The sequence below is a fragment of the Heptranchias perlo genome, chromosome 9, assembly GCF_035084215.1.
Source record: "Heptranchias perlo isolate sHepPer1 chromosome 9, sHepPer1.hap1, whole genome shotgun sequence".
Classification (NCBI taxonomy): Eukaryota; Metazoa; Chordata; class Chondrichthyes; order Hexanchiformes; family Hexanchidae; genus Heptranchias; species Heptranchias perlo.
The window spans coordinates 57,647,362-57,669,772 of record NC_090333.1 but is presented as its reverse complement, the minus strand read 5'-3'; the positions used below and the strand labels follow the sequence as shown (position 1 = coordinate 57,669,772).

Sequence of the window (22,411 nt, the reverse complement as noted above, 5' to 3'; positions counted from 1 at the left end):
CAGCAAAGGATGATGAAAAGAATAATAAAGAGGGAGAAAATAAATTATGAGATTAAACTAGCAAGAAATATAAAAACTGACAGTAAAAGCTTCTACAAGTATATAAAAAGGAAGAGGGTAGCTAAAGTAAACATTGGTCCCTTAGAGGATGAGACTGGGGAAATAATAATGGAAAACAAGGAAATGGCAGAGGAATTGAACAGATATTTTGTATCTGTCTTCACAGTAGAAGACACTAATAACATACCAATAATAGTAAAACATCAAGGGCAAAGGGGAGGGAGGAACTAAAAACAATCACTATCACTAGAGAAAAAGTACTAGGTAAACTAATGGGTCTAAAGGCTGACAAGTCCCCTGGACCTGATGGCTTGCGTCTGAGGGTCTTAAAGGAAGTGGCTACAGAGATAGTGGATACATTGGTTGTAATCTTCCAGATTTCACTAGATTCTGGAAAGGTCCCAGCGGATTGGAAAACCGCAAACGTAACACCCCTATTCAAGAAGGGAGCGAGACAGAAAGCAGGTAACTATAGACCAGTTAGCCTAACGTCTGTTATTAGGAAAATGCTAGAATCCATTATTAAGGAAGTAGTAGCAGGACATTTGGAGACTCATAATGCAATCAAGGAGAGTCAACATGGTTTTATGAAGGGGAAATCATGTCTGACAAATTTATTAGAGTTCTTTGAGGAAGTAACGGGCAGGGTGGATAAAGGGGAACCAATGGATGCAGTATATTTGGATTTCCAAAAGGCATTCGATAAGGTGCCACATAAAAGATTACTGCACAAGATGTGTTGGGGGTAATATACTGGCATGGATAGAGGATTGGCTAAATAACAGAAAAGAGTCAGAATAAAAGGGTCATTTTAAAAATGGCAATCTGTAACTAGTGGGGTGCCGCAGGGATCAGTGCTTGGGCCTCAACTATTTACAATATATATCAATGACTTGGATGAAGGAACAGAGTGTCTTGTGACCAAATTTGCTGATGATACAAAGATAGGTGGAAAAGCAAGTTGCGATGAGGACACAAAGTGTCTGCAAAGGGATATTGACAATTTAAGCAAATGGGCAAAAATTTGGCAGATGGAATATAATGTGGGAAAATGTGAAGTCATCCACTTTAGGAGGAAAAATAAAAAAGCAATATATTATTTGAATGGAAAAATACTATAAATGCTGCAGTACAGAGGGATCTGGGTGTCCTCATACATGAAACACAAAAAGTCAACATATAGGTGCAGCAGGTAATCCGGAAGGCAAATGGAATATTGGCCTTTATTTCTAGGGGGATGGAGTATAAAAGCAGGGAAGTCATGGTGAGACCACACCTGGAGTACTGCGTACAGTTCTGGTGCCCTTATTTAAGGAAGTTCATACTTGCATTGGAGGCAGTTCAGAGAAGGTTCACTAGGTTGATTCCGGGTATGGAAGGGTTGTCTTATGAGCAAATATTGAACAGGTTGGGTCTATACTCTTTGGAGTTTAGAAGAATGAGAGGAGATCTTATTGGAACATACAAGATTCTGAGGGGACTCGATAGGGTAGATGCTGAGAGGATGTTACCCCTCATGGGGGAATCTAAAACTAGGGGGCATAGTCTCAGAATAAGGGGTCGCCCGTTTAAGACGGAAACGAGGAGGAAGTTTTTCTCCCAGAGGGTCGTGAATCTTTGGAATTCTTTACCCCAAAAAGCTGTGGAGGCTGAGTCATTGAATACATTCAAGGCTGAGTTAGACAAATTTTTGATCAGCAAGGGAATCAAAGGATATGGGGAAAAGGCAGGAAAGTGGAGTTGAGATAAAAATCAGATCAGCCATGATCTCATTAAATGGCGGAGCAGGCTTGAGGGGCCGAATGGTCTACTCCTGCTCCTATCTCTTATGGTCTTATGACTGAATAACATATAACTGCTTTGTCTGTAACACAATTGCAAATGTCAATATAATCTGCAGCTTGAAACTAAAAATTTATAAATGGTTAAACATTAAAATATCTTTCTACTTATTTCATTGAAAATGCAACACAAATCTTTCAAATCACTTAATCTATAGTGATGTTGGGGTCCTTTGAAATGGGCAACTTGTGATGTTTTTTGAACAAGTGACAAAGATTTCATTGACAAAACAATTAACCCATCTTTACTCAAGGGTCACACACTAAGTGACCTCTTTTAGTCTCCTATTAGTGCCCATATTCGACACAGATTTAATCAACAATAATAATCTTTTAAATTTTATGGAGACATTGCCCCATGCTGTACAAATGAGCTGTAGTTTCGTATTGGTGGATGTTGAATGAGGCTTAGCTGTGATGTCTTCATATGAGTAGAGAGAGGAGGGAAAAAAATGAGCAAAGGAAGTTCTGTCAGCTAATCTTTGCTTTATGACCATCTCAAGAGGCAGACCTAGTTTGGAAACTCTAAATAAATAAGAAATTTTGAAGCAATAATTACATTTTGGCAAAAGAACCGGGAGTGGGGGGGGTGGGGCGGGGGAATGAGGAGACATTTTTTATGTAGCAAGTTGCAATGATCAGGAATGCATTGTCGGAAAGGGTGGTGGAAGCAGATTCAAGAATAACTTTCAAAAGGGAATTAGATATATACTTGAAAAGGAAAAAAATGCAGGGTTATGGGGAAAGAGCAGATAAGTATGACTAATCTCTTTCAAAGAGCTCTTGGTCACTTTCTGTGCTGTATGATTACACGAACAATAGAATATCAGTTCATGCTGATAGGCAATAAGGCAGCGTAGAAGTAGGGCTGTGGGTGCATTGTCAGCCCCTCCATACTGTATTCCTGATCTTGTGCATGCCACTAGAATGGGGATGGCAAATAGCAAATATATCTTAGAGGACAGGACAGAATTGAAAGGTAAGCCGTAGCAGACTGCTTCCTGGTAATTGGCCGGAGTGCCCTTGGTAGAGGGTCGGAAACAATTTGCTGCCTCCTAAGAAATGGTGCATGGCTTAGGAAACCCCCTCCCTTTAAATGATGATAAATAACGTTTGTTTTATAAAAAATAAGGCTGCTTACGTATTGATTTTTTTTGCTGTCACCTCGGACAATTAGAATGAAAATGAAAACAGTTCACAGTCATATGAAAACATTAAAAAAGATTTTCTTTATATAACACAGTCAAATCTCAAATGTGTCAAAACTTCACATGCAAATAATTACTTTGAATTGTAATGATTGTTGTTATATGAAAAAATTACAAAAATCAACCATCCTTGATTACAATACAAATAATATCTGCTATGCAAATGTTTTAATGTCATTCCAACACCTTAATAAAAAGTGCTTAGCAATTTTTTTTATGGGAGGGGCAGATGTAGAGCTGTGTGCCAGTTACGTGTGTGATGTGATGTGCATGAATGCAATTTATATTAATGCATTATGTGTTTGCCCATTTTAAGAAGGATGGACTGAAAGGCGCTCTAGTAATATGAGGCATGATTGCAACCAACAAACCGGTTTATTTTACATGAATTACTGAATACAGTTTTTCAGCGAGAATCATCTATTTCCGGCCAGTCATGTACCATTGAAATAAATAAAAAGCAACTCTGCCTCTCTTCTAGACAGACAATCATTTACGAGCTACCTAACCGGTCATATCTCCCTCTGTTACAGGCTGCTCATTCGTTTGCCTTCCAAGTCTCTGTGTCTCTGACTGACAGAGAGAGAGAGAGAGAGAGAGAGAGATCTCATCCAAGGTTTGTGTGTAGACAAAAAGCCTTTTCTCATTTAATTAACCCACAATGGGTCTTCCACCTACAGTGACTGAAAACAATCTATGTTGATGGCCAAAAATGTTTCCTTAATGATATGACCATTTTCCCGTTGTTTAGTAGCATACAAAAGTAAACAGTCTGATGGCTGTTCCATCTGGTGACCTACCCAGGAATCATCTATTACCAGGATGCAGACGTCTGTGGAATGTACTCAACAACTTCTCATTGTTTTCTAATTAATATTCTAAATTGCAATGGCAATAATCTAGATTTCATATTGGTTGGCTTTAAATGTTAAGTCAACAAAAATATTGCATTTAATATATGAGAAATATTATAAATTAACAAAATTCTGCTCAGGCAATGCCAGTAAAACCCAAAATGCTACTGCACTATACAAATGAGAGTTGTTCTTGAAACCATCTCATTTCAGCTCAAGGCAATGACTTGTCATCAATAGATTTTCCTGTTTTCCAGTAAAGCTGTGTAAAACATGTGAATTTGAAGAGATTTTAAGCATATACATATTCTTAAAGTACATTGCAGGAAATGTAGTTTGTATTTTCCCTTTGTTCTGAAAGAGTGCTGCGCCTGAATGTTTTTGTCAGAATTGAAATGGGATTTGCATAATCTAATGCGATATTATATGAATCATCTGTAGCGAAGTAAAGCTTGCTGTACCCAAATCAAACCCTGTTTACTAAGAGGCTGTTTCTGAGCAACTCAACTATTAAGACATTGAGAGGTCATCGTACAACATTAATTGGGTAACATACATGCAACTCAGAATTTAGTGTCTATCTTGCTTGAAACAAAGCAGGATTTTTGCAAAATTTTTACATAAAAAGCTTAGAAGCAGTATGTTAGGAACAGTTAACAATTTGGAACATTAAGCCAGAGAAATGATGGCTTGGGGGGCAATTCAAGCTAGGATATCAGGCATAAACACAACTTCTTTTAAATGGGTGGTTGAGAAGGAGAAATTAAAACTTGCACTAAAATATTTAGGATAACTCGCTCAGTTCAAAGGCTTGTGTGACATTTCAAAATTGTAATTAGGAGCTGTGCGGTTGTGGTGTTCACAGCTGCTAGTTCAGAAATAAGTGTCTTTACTGTTTGCTTCTGATTGTGGAGGAATAAGGGAGGCAGCAGTGAATGTAAATCAAAGGGCCGGAGAGATGCCACAATTCATGTGGGTGCTCAATAGCTCAGCAATGTCCTTCTGCCCAGCTTGCAGTGCAATGGTCAAAGCAGTGCTGCCATCCTGCAGGGAAAGTAAGAAAAGAGAAACAGACTATGAAACATTGAACACGTGTTAAGTAATTCGTCAACAACTTTTTGTCAAAGGCCACATTCCCTGCCAATGTTATGCTCAAAGGCCATTCACAGGAATGCTGCACCACAGAGAAACGGGATGCAGGTCTGCCCCTGTCACTCTCTCTACGTGGGAAGCTCATAGCTTCAAATCATGCAGCTGTGGGTAATTATCAAGTGATGGTGAGGCTCCTTCCCAAAGGAAAGAAAAAAAAAACTGTGGGACCAGCAGTTCTATTAGATAGCTCGGTTTTACTAGGATCTTTTCATTGGATCCATGCAAATTGACATCACCCTCCTTTCCTATAGCATTCCTTTGTCTTCCTGGACAGTAAAAAAAGGACTTAATCCCACTTTGGTCACAAGGCATTTGAAACAGCAAGTCTGCAGAGGGCCTGTGAAGGAAGAGGCAGACGGTAAATGACTCCCCCTGAACCCTGGGGCAGTATTATGAGTACAGTACTATTGTATGCCACTGACAGCCATCACCGAGCTAACAGAGGTGCTTGAAATAATCCCTATAATTACTTTAGACATAATCAGTTGGTAACGATCACAACAATTCTCCTTTGAAATAGACTTTCAGTAGCAATTAACATGGTACCTAGAAATACAATGAACTATTTGCATCTAATTGACGTTAATGGATTATAAAGACACTAAAAAACTGCAACATCACTCCTAATCACTAACCAAACAATTTAATATATTCAAAAGTAACCAGCCACTGTACTCAGGCAGTCATGATGTGGAGATGCCGGTGATGGACTGGGGTTGACAATTGTAAACAATTTTACAACACCAAGTTATAGTCCAGCAATTTTATTTTAAATTCACAAGCTTTCGGAGGCTTCCCCCTTCGTCAGGTGAACTCAGGCAGATTGTTGCAAGAAATGTAAATAACATTTAAATATGTGTTTTTGGTGAATTTTTGTGCTCATCAAGCTGAAAGATGTAATGGGACACTTTTCCGCTTTCGGTACTCGGTGTCAGTATCGAGCATTCCCAGGTCAGTATAGTGAAGTAGTGTAAAGCTCCCCCTACTTAATCTCAATAATGTAACTCAACCCAAACCTCAGAAGAGCACCCTACATCTGCGCCATTGTGATATTTTCTAAATTCCCATCCCAGCTGTTTCTGTGACCTCTTTGAAATTACCGAGTTGTACCAAATTGTAAGCAATTTCGACTGTGGACCTGGGCTGAGACAGGACAAATACACTTGCTGTCAGAGAGGGGAGACCTGGATCCCATCAGTCTAAATGCCAATTCAAGTCTCTGAGGTGAATGAATAACATGAAATCCTCTGCAATACCTGTTTTTGAAATAAAGCTCATCAGAGCAAATAATTACAGAAATTTAAACATAGAAGAATATACATTGATTCTATTAAAGGAAATAATTAGGTATATAAATGATTCAGAATATGCAACACTGACAGGAAAGGAGCAGGCTCATGATGTTTCTTATCAGTTAATAGGGAGGAACCTTTTGGAAAAACCTAGGTGAAGGGCAGGCCAACGATATAAGCACCAAGTCTTAAGAGTAAAATAAACAAGGTAAATCAGGAAGTAGCGATTGGGTGATGAGGTCCTGGGAATAAATGAATTAAGAGGAGAAGACAACTCCATGAATCGTGATTTCAACGTAGTGTAGATGGAGGGAGGAGAAAGAATGTGCTGAATGGTGTAATAGGAGGGACAACAGCATAAAGTAACTAAACATTTCGATAAAATAACATGATGCATGAAAGGTTATGATGGAGAAAGAGGTTGGAGGCTAGAGGTAAGTGAAGACTCAACAATCATACGGTAAGATTTTTCTTGTTTCTTGTACAGCAGTATGAGCTTGGCATTAAGAGCCATCCTTTGGGAGCATTATTCAAGTTGGGCTCTATGGAGATGAAGAGTTGCTGAATGAGGATATCTAGCTTCTTGGAGGCACCTTAGCAACAGAAATAATGGAGTATGGACAGAGGAGACAGTGAGGCCAATACTGTCAATAGATAAAGAAGGACCAAAGGTGGAGCCAAAGGTAAGTAGCAGCAGCTGTTGGATTTTCATTGTCCCATGAAGGGCATGGAGATGCAGATGTAGTAATTCAGCCATTGCATTGAGAGGAGTGAAGATTGTGTGCACTGAGGATGTGCATTTTGAAGTAAGTTGACGAGTGAAGAGGGGAAACAATCAGCAAAAAAGTGGATAAGGATGAACAATGAATGAAAATATGGAGAAGGAAGAGAATAGAAGCAAGAACAGACCTAAAGCTGTATGATTCAGTACTCACTTTATCAGTTAGTGCTGTGTTACACCCAGGCTGAGCCAACAGAAGTTTAACGATCTCCACGTGACCATGCTCACTTGCACACATGAGTGCTGTGGATCCGTCATCATCTTGGATATTCATATTAGCCCCATATGACACGAGGGCTTTCACCATATTGATCCTTCCGTGACTGACAGCCAGCATTAATGCTGTCTGCCCTGCCTGTAAAATGTAATTAAACAGTCATCTTTGGTAGTTATCACTTTTTAAAAAATTCTACCATACCGATTGATATGTTGGCCATGCATTAAAATGATTGTGTTATATTGATGCTTAAGGCCTGACCACCAAGGTTCTGCCAAAAATATTATGAGCCTAACCCTAGGGTCACAAACATAGGCATGGAGCAGGTGCCACCTAGGGCTCGGAGGAATTTCTACCCTATTATGTTTTAAAAACTATTTGACTCATCTTCATCTCCTGGCCTGGCTTCGACTGCCTGAGGGGGTCAGAGAGGAATTTTCCAGAATATTTTTTCCCTTTTGGCCCTGGGTTTTTCTCTGTATTTTTTGCCTCTCACAGGAGATTACATGGCTGCGGCGGAGGGGGTGGGGGGAGGGAGTGTCTAGCCATGATGCTCCAGCCATCGTGAGTATGGGGCAGGCTTGATGGACCAGCTGGTCTTTTCAATTTCGTACATGCGTATGTTCTTTGTCTATTCAATATGTAAAGCCAAATAGTCGATACAGAATCGATTTTCACATTGCCAGTAATTGAGAGCAGTTCTACTTAGTTTCCCACTTGCTGGAAGCCCATGTTAGTTCTGCTTACCAGAGCTCTGACCTCAGTTTCCTCACCTCGGAGTGTGGGAGTAAAGAAGGGCCTACAGGCCTCAAGGATAAAGGGTCACAGCTGCAAACAATTGACCCAGCACCCAATCTTCCACTGTCTTGACAGAAGAGGAGATAGGCCACCAGTCGCATCAACCTCAGTGACCACAGCCTATAGTCATATGTGAACCTTTAGCCATGCAAGTCATTAATTATGATTTTAATTAATTTTAACCCCCTGCACCAATCTGATTAACTAGCTTCAAGACCAATGCGACTGCCCACTAGTCACCGGCAGTTATATGCTGCAGCAGCTAGAAAATACCTCAGTGCATAAAGTCAGCTGAACATTCTTTGGGGGCCTTTTGGCAAGTTTTCCTTCACTAGTCTCCCAGTGCCAGGACTGTGGTCAAGAACGTGGTATGGAAATTCTCCTGGGCCTCTGCCTGTGCTGCTCTGGGACAACCACAAGGAAACATGTGAGTGATTCTGTGGCTGTCTCTCCCTCCATTTGCCTCTCCTTCCCTGTGGGAAGCACCTACCATCCCTTCGACATCTCTGCGCAACCGAGACCAGGGACTCAGGAACATGGAAGATCACAAGCACAGCTATCTCAACACGCTATCTCATGACAGTGCATTGGGGATGTTAGAATAATTAATTTTCCATCTTTGAAGGGGAAATTTAGTCCTGATGAAAGCAGAACAACTCTGGCAGCAAAGTCACTACCACCTGGGAAAATAAAACAGAACAAGTTGCACCATAGGTGTCTAATGATGTAATCACGTACATTATTGTGAGGGAGCTAGAAAATAAAGGAATGGCATTTAACGAAGGCCACAAGAAAGGACTTGAAAACTACTTTGTTAGCAAAAATCTGTCAGTACAGTTCTCTCTAACATGTTTCAAAAAGAGCGAGTAGTACTTGTAATAGGGCTCGCCTGTCCAGTACCTCTGACCCATGCTGCTCCATGTGTTCCTGAGCCTTCATTCATAGCTGGCCTCCCCGTGGGGTAGAATCAAAGAATCTTACAGCACAGAAGGTGACAATTAAACCCATTGTGCCTGTCCCCATACCCTTTTAAACTTCCCTTTTAAAAGCCATTATGGATTCTGCTTCCACTACCGTTTCTGGTCGGGTATTTCATGTCCTAACAACCCTCTGTGTAAACAAACAATTCTCCTAACTTTCCCTCCATTCTTTAGATAATGATCTTAAATCTATTCTCTCTAGATACTGACTTACCAACAAATGGGAATAGTTTTACCCTATTTACCTCATCAAAACTCCTTATGATTTTGAACACTTCTGTCAAATCTTAATCTTCTTTGTTCTAAGAAAAAGACCCCCTGTTTCCCCAGTCTCTCTTCTCGGGTATCACCTTTGAGGCTGAAATTTCACACTGGTGCACTGGAGACACAAATGCACTTTGCACAGGCAGCACAAAGGGGCTTTCCCCGAGAGAGCCATAGTCCCCTCATTTAAATAATGGTAGTATGCTCCCACTGTGATTCGCGTCAAGTGCTGGGAGTACAAGCATCAGGGTTTCCTGGGCAGGAGCAGAAATGTACCTGGTGCAGATTCTTAAAGTGGCACTTGCACTTACTATTGATTGCAAAGTTAGAAATTGGGGATTTTCTGCTATGTATTGTGTTGAGATGAGGCAGGAGATTGCCAACATCTAAGGGATGCTGAGGTCAGCCAGTGTCAAGCAAAGGGTCTTGAAAGGTGGGGTCCAGCAGTAAAGTTGAAACCAAACAAAGGGGAAAAAGTAAACATCCAATCCAAAGAATTGAGTATTGGTGAAATGCCACGGAACAAAAAGCTGCAAAAATCGACGATTAATCTCATCAAAGGTTTGAAATGTTTTAAAGCTACTTCTGGTGGCTGTGCATTTGCAGAAGTGTGCTTTGCTCCAGTTTATAAAGGCGCGCCGTGCTGGCTTCCCAGCAAGGGAGCAATGTATCGGAATTCCCAGGACAATAGGGACATGCTTCCGAAACAACTCAAATGCAATCTAATGAGGCTGGTACCAGGGAGCAGCGTGAGCCTCCTGTGCTGTTAGTGCAGCCCGATCAGAAAACTGGGGCTAGCACAAGAGTGGAATTTCAGTCCTTTAGTGAATCTCTTCTGCACTCCCTTCATGGTCTTGACATCCTTTCTAAAGTCTTGTATCTAATACTGGACAAAATATTCTAAGTGCAGCCTAACCAATGATTTGTACAGCTTTCACATTACCTCTGCTTTTGCACTCTTATATTGAGCCTAGGATCCCTATATTTTTTAAAAATAAACTTTATTAACATCCTCCCACTTTTAAAAATTAAAAAAAAATATTAGTTCCTGGGATGTGGGTGTTGCTGGCAAGGCCGGCATCTATTGCCCAAGCCTGGTTGCCCTCGATGGGCATTCTTCTTGAACCGCTGCAGTCCATGTGGTGAAGGTGCTCCCACTATGCTGTCATGTAGGGATTTCCAGGATTTTGACGGAGTGATGATGAAGGAATGGCGATATATGCCCAAGTCGGGATGGTATGTGGCTTGGAGGGGAACTTGGAGGTGGTGGTGTTCCTATGCACCTACAGTCCTCCTTGTCCTCTAGGTGCTGGAGGTCATGGGTTTGGGTGGTGTTGCTGAAGAACCCTTGGCGAGTTGCTGCAGTGCATCCTGTAGACAGTACACACTGCAGCCATGGTATGCCAGTGATGGAGGGGATGGATGTTTAGGCTAGTGGATCAAGCAGTGATTTGGAAACTTTTGAGCTTCTTGACTGTTGGCATACGCTCCATTGCAGGTAGAGCAATGCACTCCTGACTTGCGCCTAATGGGTGGTGGAGAGGCTTTGGGGAGTCAGGGGGTGAGCCACTCACCACAGAATATCCATATGTCACTATATCTGAACCCATAAGTCACTCTGCTCCTCTACTCTTTTTAAAGTTTCATTGTTTAATGCATTTGTCCAATTATTCTTCTCAAAATATATCACACTTCACATTTCTCCACATCAAGTATCATTTGACATCCATCTATCTGACCAATCTACTAATCTCAGTGTTCTCTTGAAGTTGCATACAGTCCTCTTCACAGTTAGCCATACTCCCTATTTTTGTGTCATCTGCAAATTTTGCTATTGTGCCCCCAAAACCCAGGTGCCATTTTTATATTATATATTTATTGAGAAGAGCAATGGTCCTCTGTTTGCATCTCCAATCTGAAGAATATCCATTAATTACTATTCTCTTTTCCGTCCTTCAACCAACTTTCTAATCATGCTGCCTTTAATACTGTGTGCCTTAACTTTATAGAATATAATTTTACAACACCAAGTTATAGTCCAGCAATTTTATTTTAAATTCACAAGCTTTCGGAGGCTTCCTCCTTCCTCAGGTACATTTACCTGAGGAAGGAGGAAGCCTCCGAAAGCTTGTGAATTTAAAATAAAATTGCTGGACTATAACTTGGTGTTGTAAAATTGTTTACAATTGTCAACCCCAGTCCATCACCGGCATCTCCACATCATTATAGAATATAGGAATTGCTAGATGAAAAAAGACCAGGGTCCATCTAGTTTGCATTCTACCATCCTGAAGTCGCATGATATAACAATAATGCAGTTGTTGACTGATCATGGCAATCAATCTCTATCAATTAGTTTACAACAGACCCAGACATGAGTTGAAGAAAACCCCAGTGGTGGAAAGCTTTGGGAACCATAGGTCCAAATCACCTGTTCCTCCCAAACTTGCCACACTTACCATGTCATGTTTCAAATTCATCATATGCTGTATCCTAAAATATTATTTTCTGAAAGAAATCTATCTAATTTGCATTTGAATTAATCAACATTATAGAATCATAGAAAGTTACAGCACAGAAGGAGGCCATTCGGCCCATCATGTCTGTGCCAGCCGACAAAGAGTTATCCAGCTTAATCCCACTTTCCAGCACATGGTCCACAGCCCTGTAGTTACAGCACTTCAAGTGCACATCCAAGTACTTTTTAAATGAGTTGAGGGTTTCTGCCTCTATCACCCTTTCAGGCAGTGAGTTCCAGACCCCCACCACCCTCTGGGTGAAAAAATTTCTCCTTAGCTCCCCTCTAATCCTTCTACCAATTACTTGAAATCTATGCCCCCTAGTCACTGACCCCTCTGCTAATGGAAATAGTTCCTCCCTATCCACTCTATCTAGGCCCCTCATAATTTTATATACCTCAATTAAATCTCCCTCAGTCTCCTTTGTTCCAAAGAAAACAATCCCAGCCTATCTAATTTTTACTCGTAGCTAAAATTCTCCAGAGCTGCCTCCACCGTCTCCCTAGGGAGCCTGTTCCATAGATTTACCACTCGCTCACTGAAATAAGGGGCCAGATTTTGCTGTGAGCGGTCAGCCGTTCATTAGACTTGCATTTGCCCATAGACTTTCTATGGGGTTGTGCACAGCATGTAAATTAGAGATCCAAACAGCGTGGCGCCCTCTACAGGGCATCTGGGACCTGTGTGAACAGGGCAAGCAGCTGTGTATCTCCTTAACCAATCAGATTGAAGAATCGTTAATGAGCAGCGCAGAGTCTGAACCAGGAAGTGTAAGTTAGAATAGTGAATTCAATGTCAAATCAGGTACAGAAGGCGAAAGAGAAAGAGGGAAAGAAAGATTGGATTAAAAGAGAGGGAGAAAAGAGACAGAAAGAAAAAGTAAAAAAAAAGTTATTTAAATTTTAAAAAATCTCCAATAATAATTAAAAGCCGAAGGAAGGAGAATCTGCAACTGTAAGGGTTAATTTTCAGTGCCAGAGAGGTTGTTTGGCAGTAATTAAGCCTTACTATGCCGGTAAAAGGGTACTTACACTGGAATAGGCAAGCTCTAACTTTTTGTGGCGAGTTTTGTCTGTATTTACCTTCTCACCACAGGAACTACACGCCATTCAATACATTTATTTTCACAGCACAATCCGGCCCAATGTTTCTGCAGATTAGTTTTGAATTTACCCCACTTCAAGCACAGGTTGTGTCATCTGGTTCTACTGTTCTGGACAAGGTGAAACAGCTTGTCATGGTCTACATTATCTAATCCCTTTTAGAATCCTAAAAGCAGAAATCATATCACATCTCAATCTTCCCTTTTCCAGCAAGAACATTCTCAATTTAGAGGGATGGCCCGACTAGAGAGGGGGCAAAACTTGACCTCCTCTTGGGAAATAAGGAAGGGCAGGTGACAGAAGTGTTAGTGAGGGATCACTTTGGGACCAGTGATCATAATTCCATTAGTTTTAAGATAGCTATGGAGAAGGATAGGTCTGGCCCAAAAGTTAAAATTCTAAATTGGGGAAAGGCCAATTTTGATGGTATTAGACAGGAACTTTCAGAAGTTGATTGGGAGAGTCTGTTGGCAGGCAAAGGGACGTCTGGTAAGTGGGAGGCTTTCAAAAGTGTGTTAACCAGGGTTCAGGGTAAGCACATTCCTTATAAAGTGAAGGGCAAGGCTGGTAGAAGTAGGGAACCTTGGATGACTCGGGAGATTGAGGCCCTAGTCAAAAAGGAGAAGGAGGCATATGACATGCATAGGCAGCTGGGATCAAGTGGATCCCTTGAAGAGTATAGAGATTGCCGGAGTAGAGTTAAGAGAGAAATCAGGAGGGCAAAAAGGGGACATGAGATTGCTTTGGCAGATAAGGCAAAGGAGAATCCAAAGAGCTTCTACAAATACATAAAGGGCAAAAGAGTAACTAGGGAGAGAGTAGGGCCTCTTAAGGATCAACAAGGTCATCTATGTGCGGAACCACAAGAGATGGGTGAGATCCTGAATGAATATTTCACATCGGTATTTACGGTTGAGAAAGGCATGGATGTTAGGGAACTTGGGGAAATAAATAGTGATGTCTTGAGGAGTGTACATATTACAGAGAGGGAGGTGCTGGAAGTCTTAACGCGCATCAAGGTAGATAAATCTCCGGGACCTGATGAAATGTATCCCAGGACGTTATGGGAGGTTAGGGAGGAAATTGCGGGTCCCCTAGCAGAGATATTTGAATCATCCACCGCTACAGGTGAGGTGCCTGAAGATTGGAGGGTAGCAAATGTTGTGCCTTTGTTTAAGAAGGGCGGCAGGGAAAAGCCTGGGAACTACAGACCGGTGAGCCTGACATCTGTAGTGGGTAAGTTGTTAGAGGGTATTCTGAGGGACAGGATCTACAGGCATTTGGAGAGGCAGGGACTAATTAGGAACAGTCAGCATGGTTTTGTGAGAGGAAAATCATGTCTCACGAGTTTGGTTGAGTTTTTTGAAGGGGTAACCAAGAAGATAGATGAGGGCTGTGCAGTAGACGTGGTCTACATGGACTTCAGCAAAGCCTTTGACAAGGTACCGCATGGTAGGTTGTTACATAAGGTTAAATCTCATGGGATCCAAGGTGAGGTAGCCAATTGGATACAAAATTGGCTTGACGACAGAAGACAAAGGGTGGTTGTAGAGGGTTGTTTTTCAAACTGGATGCCTGTGTCCAGCGGTGTGCCTCAGGGATCGGTGCTGGGTCCGCTGTTATTTGTTATTTATATTAATGATTTGGATGAGAATTTAGGAGGCATGGTTAGTAATTTGCAGATGACACCAAGATTGGTGGCATTGTGGACAGTGAAGGTGGTTATCTAGGATTGCAACGGGATCTTGATAAATTGGGCCAGTGGGCCGATGAATGGCAGATGGAGTTTAATTTAGATAAATGTGAGGTGATGCATTTTGGGAGATCGAATCGGGCCAGGACCTACTCCGTTAATGGTAAGGCGTTGGGGAGAGTTATAGAACAAAGAGATCTAGGAGTACAGGTTCATAGCTCCTTGAAAGTGGAGTCACAGATGGATAGGGTGGTGAAGAAGGCATTCGGCATGCTTGGTTTCATTGGTCAGAACACTGAATACAGGAGTTGGGATGTCTTGTTGAAGTTGTACAGGGCATTGGTGAGGCCACACTTGGAGTACTGTGTACAGTTCTGGTCACCCTATTATAGAAATGATATTATTAAACTAGAAAGAGTGCAAAAAAGATTTACTAGGATGCTACCGGGACTTGATGGTTTGACTTATAGGGAGAGGTTAGACAGACTGGGACTTTTTTCCCTGGAGAGTAGGAGGTTAAGGGGTGATCTTATAGAAGTCTATAAAATAATGAGGGGCATAGATAAGGTAGATAGTCAAAATCTTTTCCCAAAGGTAGGGGAGTCTATAACGAGGGGGCATAGATTTAAGGTGAGAGGGGAGAGATACAAAAGGGTCCAGAGGGGCAATTTTTTCACTCAAAGGGTGGTGAGTGTCTGGAACGAGCTGCCAGAGGCAGTAGTAGAGGCGGGTACAATTTTGTCTTTTAAAAAGCATTTGGACAGTTACATGGGTAAGATGGGTATAGAGGGATATGGGCCAAGTGCAGGAAATTGGGACTAGCTTAGTGGTATAAACTGGGCGACATGGACATGTTGGGCCGAAGGGCCTGTTTCCATGTTGTAACTTCTATGATTCTATGATAATTTACATAATAGGTCCTCATAATCCAATCTCTCCAACCCCTCAATCATTCTGGTTGCTCTGTTCTGTATCCTTTCAATTGCTGCCATATCCTGTCTGTACTGAGGCGACCAGAACTGTATACACTATTCCAAGTGTGGTTGCACCAATGATTTATAAAGTGGCAGGATTACCTCACTATTTCAGCTCAATACTGACCTTTTAACGCATCCCAACATCTAATTTGCTTTACTCACTGCCACTGAGCATTGCTGTGATAGCTTCAATTTATTGTCAATCAGGTCTCTTTATGTTAACTATACTCAGCATTCCAAAGTATTCCTTCTTACCTCTTCAATGAAAGAAAGCAAGGGAATACACTTGGGGCCTATAATATGAATGATGTATAGATCACTGCACCACGGTCCATACCTGAATAGCTTGGACATTGACATTTCCCAAATGAAGTAGCTGCATGACCACTGCCAATTCTTCATCTGTTTCAGCAGAAGCCAACGAAGCTAACATGGTAGCAGTGTATCCCGCCTTGTTCTGATGGTCCACATTGCACATATCTGATTAGCAATAATAAGCGTTATGATAAGGATAAGACATTCAACAAGCAAACAAAGCAGGTTCCTCGTTTAATGCTTCAATCACTATCTTTAGAGAGCGCAAAGGCTTTAATAGGAGTGGATTTACATAGAATCTGTGGTCTTGCTTCCCCGGTGGCTGAGTGGGAAGATGGCGTCAGGCTCCTTTTGTCCCATCTTTGCTGAGCTAACTAATCTCAGCTGGGCCAGAAACAATTAGTCCCGGGTCTAGGGAAAAAAACAAAATAACCAGACTGCTGCTAATCATGATTCAGTGAATCTTGCTGGAATGTGTGTACGTGTGGGCTTCAGGTAAAGACAGGATCAAGCTCAGCTATGATGACCCCCGTGGATAAACATCCTGCCGACACTCTGGGCTCCTCAGGTAAGGGTGGCCAGTGTTTGTAGGATTATAGCCCAGCATGTAATAGCATCTTTGAGACAAGGAGTCATTTGGAGGAGGAGTAAAGGCTTCTTGACATCTTGCTTAACTTCTTCATCTGCATCGATGATGATGTATGTGAGCACAGAAGACCCCGGGGTAGATTTTAACTTGGGCCACCTGGAATAAATGGAGAGGTAGTGGCCCAAAAATGGTTTACCACCCCGTTTACGCCGGTGCTCCATCTTCAAAGAGGCCTCCTGCTGGCCGGCCGGAGCACCCATCTGTTTCAGATGGTAGGGCCTTTCAATAGACAAATCATTGTCCTATGACATACATAGGACCCCAATGGCAATTTTGATGGACAAGTGGACAAAGTGTGCGCCTTGCACACTCCGCCCAGTTTTACCAGGTTGTACAGGAGAGGAGGTACCAACAAGGTAACCAGAAAGTTATTTTTGTGGGGCCAGGAGGAGCAAGACTGCTCCTCCGGGCTGCTGCCGCCCCGGGCTCTCCCCTCCAAGGTGGCCCCTGTTTGGTGCCCGCAGCTAGGTGGCAACATGCTAATGAGGCCCAGGCCTCAAATTTGACCGATCTCCTACCTGCAGGATTAAGTTGCCGGCCAGCACACTCCGCCGATTGGCCGTCCGATAGTTAAAATCTACCCCACCCAAATCTATCAGGAATAGCAATCTGTTCCACTGATCATACAAATAGACTGAACACAGAACCTCACAAGCCAACCTGCAGGCTTGTTCTTACATTGCCGTAGCAGAGGATGCACCTAATTATAATCAGAGTAACAGAACTTGAACTGAATATCTAACAACCTTTAATTCAAACCTTGCAATATGCAACATCAGGAAACACCTCAGAGAACAGCTTCCTCTTCATTGTGCCTGGGGAATGCTCAGCTCCCAGGCATAGCGAAGAGAAAAATGGGAGTGGAGGCCCGTTAAGTTAGGTCTTCGCCCTCCACGTTGCCCATGGGATTTCTGGAGCTTCCCCACCTAATTGTAACTGGAACAATGCCTGGTGTAGTTACGGGACCAGCGTAAGTATCCAAATAAGGCAGGAGGGGACATTCCCAACATCCTGCCTCACTTTCCCCATCACCTGTTCCACTAGCGTTGGGGCTCACGCTGGGAGCTGTGGGCTGGAAGGCCTACAGGGATCCTGGAGGTAGCCCAAAGGTGAAAGGGGAAAAAAAGGAATTGCAGTTCCCCTGCTCTAGGGAGATCTTCAGGTTTCGTAGGCCCTGATGCCAGAGCATGCAGATGGGATTGAGCCTGGAAAACTGTGCACCCATCCCCTTACAGACGCAGCACCCTTCAGTGGGTAGGTGTGTGTGTCAGACATCAAGCAGGGGCCCAATGAAGAAAACATACCCTCACTGGTTTCACACTCAGCTGCAAATCTGTGTAATTACTCACAGTTTTGTTTTTCAGTTTTCTTCCTTCTTTTTCTGAAGACTCTAATTTTTGCTGAGATATAGTTCCATGGGTGCTGGCAGCTCTTTGGTACCTTGCTCAACTGGCCATTCTTTGTGTGAACCTAAACACAGCATTGGCAGACTAATCTACTGTGGGGGCATCACAGCCCGTTCATATCTTGTCCTTACCTGCCTACAAATATGCACACTTTCCACCGCGATCATTGGATAATGATCGAGAGTGGGAGCCCTGGTGAATTGCTCCCATCTCTAAACCATGGGCGCTGAGATCATAGGAACATAGGAATAAGAGTAGGCCATTCAGCTCTTTGAGCCTGTTCCGCCATTCAATTAGATCATGGCTGATCTGTATCTTAACTCCATCTACCCGCCTTGGTTCCATATCCCTTAATATCCTTACTGTACAAAAATTAATCAATCTCAGTTTTGAAATTTTCAATTGTCCTAGCCTTTTGTGGGAGAGAGTTCCAGATTTCCACCCCCTTTGTGTGAAGAAGTGCTTCCTGACATCACTCCTGAATGGCCTAGGTCTAATTTTAAGGTTATGCCCCAGGTCAATTATGGTGCTCTCAGCACAAGTGCCCTGGCTGACATCAGCCAGCTCAGCCTGGGCCTTGCACCCAAGCTGGGATTTTCCTGGTTTGTTTGACTTAATGACCTGACACTGTGCATTTATCCATTAAGCCACTAGGGGGCAAGATGTCTATTTACTCTATAAATGTCTCTGAACTTCAGCACTTCAAAAAGAAAGTCTCTTTTAATACCTGTGTCCAGTAAGAGTCTCACAATGTGGAAGTTGGAGTGGGAGACACTGTAATGGAGAGCGGTGTTCTGATTTTCATCCGTTAAGTTTACAATAAAACGAAGTAGTTCTGGTGATATTTCTCGGAGTTCCAGGAGAAAATCTTGAACTGTGTCAGGAGCTGCAGATTTCTGACTGGAAATCCTGAACCATTCCCACTGAACTGTGTTTAAACTCTGCCTCTGCAGAAACAAAAGAGTGATTAAAATGTTAATTTTGAAACAGAAACCTTTGCTTTCTTTCTTATGGCATGTTGGGAATTTTCCTCAAAATATAATCTCGTTTCCTCAAATTTCTTTCCTTCTCTCCTAAAGGAACTGAAGGGCCTGGCTCCCTCCAGAACTTCACTTCAGCTTTTAGGCTGTGGTAGCACTCTTGCCTTTGAGTCATAAGGTTGTGTGTTCAAGACCGACTCCCGGGACTTGAGCACATAATCTAGGCTGACACTTCAGTGCCGTACTGTCGGAGATGTCGCCTTTCGGACGAGACATTGAACTGAGGCCTATCCAGGTGATGTAAGAGATCCCATGACACTATTTGAAGGAGGGAAGGGGAGTCTCCCAGTGTCTTGGCCAACATTCATCCCTCAACCAACATCACTAAAACAGATTAACAGGCCATTTATCTCACTAGGATTTGTGCGACCTCATTGTTGCAAATTACCTGCCAAGTTTGCCTACATTATAAATGACTACATTTCAAAGTATGTAATTGGCTTGAAAGGCACTATATAAATGCAGGTTCTTCCTTTTTATTAGTTCTTGGGATGTGGGCGATACTGGCAATGCCACATTTATTGCCCATCCCCAGTTGCCCTGTGAAGGTGGTGGTGGATAGCTACTTCAGAGGGCATTAAGAGTCGACCACGTAGTGTGGAACTCGAGTCATATATAGGCCAGATCAGGTAGAGGTGGCAGGCCCCTTTCCCTGAAGGACAATATTGAACCAGATGAATTTTTACAAAAATCCAGCAGCTTTCATTTTTTCTGGTGCCAACTCACAAATGACCAGATTTATTGAATTCAATTTTGCAACTTACCATGGTGGAATTTAAACTCCCAATCTCCGGGTTGCTAGCCCAGTACCATGAGCACTACACTACATTACCATACTCATAGCCATTCAGCATAAGAATTAAAGGAGACAATTCAACAGTTGGTGACATCACAGCTCAGTCCAATCCTGTTCACACCCAAAATATACACTTTCCACTCGGGATCTCTGAGTAGCAATCAGGAACTATGGTTGCTTTTATTTATTCCCCCTTCCTAGCCTAGGGGTATTGAGTCCGATTGTAGTATTCCTGCCACTACCTTGACTGAGATCAGCTACAGTTACTTTTCTACTGGCCTTAGAGGGGTATCAGCACCACTGGTTCTCTGCGCATGGATCTCATGAGGCCGGCAGCAACCCCAAGATAAACTTTCAGATTCGCTAAACCCGGCTGCCGAGAAGTCCTGTTTCTTACCAGATGGGCAGATCTAATGAATCTGACAAGCTCACATTGGGGTTGCCACACGAGACATGCACGTCAGAAATTGACGGCACTTAAGACTCTTCTAAGGTCGGTATAAAGGTAGCATATCTCACAGACCAGGGATCAAACCTGGAACCTTCTTGGTCTGTATGGGTCAGGACCACAATGGGCAATGACATATCTAGCCATCAGGGCAGTCCCGAAAAACTTGTTGATAATGAAGTTTAACAGTCAGCAAAAAACGTTATGCTTCATTTATGTACAATATTGATTCTAGAAGTTAAAGTTACAACAGGGAAAAGTACCATACCACGTCTTTGTCATTTGTGGTCCCCAACTCACTGAGGTGATCCTTCAGATTATGACAAGCGGAGATGAGGCTCATCTTCAATTCGTGCCTGCAAGAAAAATTAAACAAACTAAATTGCATTAATTACACATGAATAGGTTCAGGATATGGTAATGTTAGGTTACCGATTTGATGTGCTGATTAAAAATTTGATGTACTCAGTGGTTAAATGTCTATCCTGTTACACAATGGATAACATGCAGTTTGGCGTGGGTCACACACAGGCCTCATTTTTCTTGTAAAACATTCTGTAATGACGTAATGTATTATAATATTCAGCATACGAGCCGAGCAGGAGTTTCTTTCATCTGGTCACATACCAGAATTTACGAAAGAACTCAGTTACTATAGGTTCCAGTTCCAAAACCCTCTAATTTGGGATAGCTCAACATTCATCTTTCCCAGGTCAGACAAACAATCCTTTGGATTGAAATTCATTGACAGATCGCACTCCAGAGAAAAGGAAAATACCTCTCTGTCAGGAGATCCATACAGTTCACTTACTTTCAGACATAAACTGCACACTTCAAACATATTTATAATGAACAATGGATGAAAAGCCTTAATGTACAAAGTAGCATATCCTGACAAACATAACTAATTTGTATGATTGCATCACCTATTATGTCAGTCAAAATTACCTGTTGTTCATTATATTCAGCAAAGGGAACCCATTTGATCTATTGGTCAAAATATATGAAGTCTACTGTTTAATTAAAAATGAAACAAAGAAACCCACGCATATTTTACTGTGTTACAAAACAAGTTATATACGTCTTGAGCAAGTTTCCCCAGCAGGTTGGCAATGCAGGAGTGACACACTTTCATTACTTGAACTGTGATATTGGGTTTTATTTCACTGCATGTTACAAAAGGTGCAGCAGACCATTCCATCTGTATTAAAAGTGATAGGATCTTCTATTTGCACAACCCTTACTTCCTGCATCACGATTTGGCTGGCACAGTACTTTCAGTGCACTTAGTTTTAAACCTCATGAGCATACTTACCATTATGCTAACCTTTCAGTTCTCCAGCAGCTAGGAGGAGCTGTGGCGCTATGTCCCACAGCGCCATCCGCTTTACTGTGGCTCTGCGAGCTTGGCCTGGAGCCCTGACTGGATGCCTTTCTGCACTGGTGACCTGTAAACTGGCTCCTGGCCTTGGATGGATCCCTCTTCCCCCACTGGCCCAAGGCCCTGGCCAGATCCTGCCCCTAACAGCAACTTGCCATGTCCTTCTGGCCTGAAGCCCCAGCCAGATCCCTCTCTTTATCAGCAATCCTGTTGGCCTTGGCTGGATCCCTCCTTGCCACTGACTACCTGTCACTCTTGTGTCCCAACCCAAATGAACAAATAAAAAAAAAGAAGAGCATATAGGAAGAAAAGAGGATAAAGAAACAGAGAAATAGAAAAGCAGAGTAAGACCAATAAGATAGGAAAGAAAATAAATCAGACGTCAAACAGAGAGAGACCATACATAGGAATAGGATTAGGCCTCTTCTACCATTCTATTAGGTCATGGCTGATCTGTACCTCAACTCCATAAACTTTCCTCTGCTCCATATCTCTTGATACCCTTACCCAACAAAAATGTATTGACCTCAGTCTTGAAAATTTCAATTGACCTAGCCTCAATAGCCTTTTGGGGGCAGAGACTTTATCATTGATACATACTCTCTCCCACTTCTCAGTTTTAAACAATTTTACAACA

The 22,411-nt window shown here is 42.3% G+C and overlaps 1 protein-coding gene across 4 annotated transcripts in view; it reads right to left on the bottom strand.

Moving 5' to 3' along the window:
• Positions 1 to 3,111: 3,111 nt before the first annotated feature.
• Positions 3,112 to 22,411, bottom strand: part of LOC137325430 (KN motif and ankyrin repeat domain-containing protein 1-like) — an 82,137-nt gene continuing 62,837 nt past the window's right edge. For 3 of the 4 annotated variants that reach the window (XM_067990532.1, XM_067990533.1, XM_067990535.1), the window contains 5 exons: positions 20,662 to 20,749; positions 18,837 to 19,056; positions 16,077 to 16,219; positions 7,343 to 7,543; positions 3,112 to 5,007 (listed from right to left, as the gene is read on the bottom strand). In XM_067990532.1, coding sequence (XP_067846633.1) covers positions 4,906 to 5,007; positions 7,343 to 7,543; positions 16,077 to 16,219; positions 18,837 to 19,056; positions 20,662 to 20,749 — 754 coding nt within the window. In that variant the 3' untranslated portion in view covers positions 3,112 to 4,905. Of the gene's footprint in view, positions 5,008 to 7,342; positions 7,544 to 16,076; positions 16,220 to 18,836; positions 19,057 to 20,656; positions 20,750 to 22,411 lie in introns of those variants that run through there. The other variant, XM_067990534.1, reaches the window with a different exon arrangement.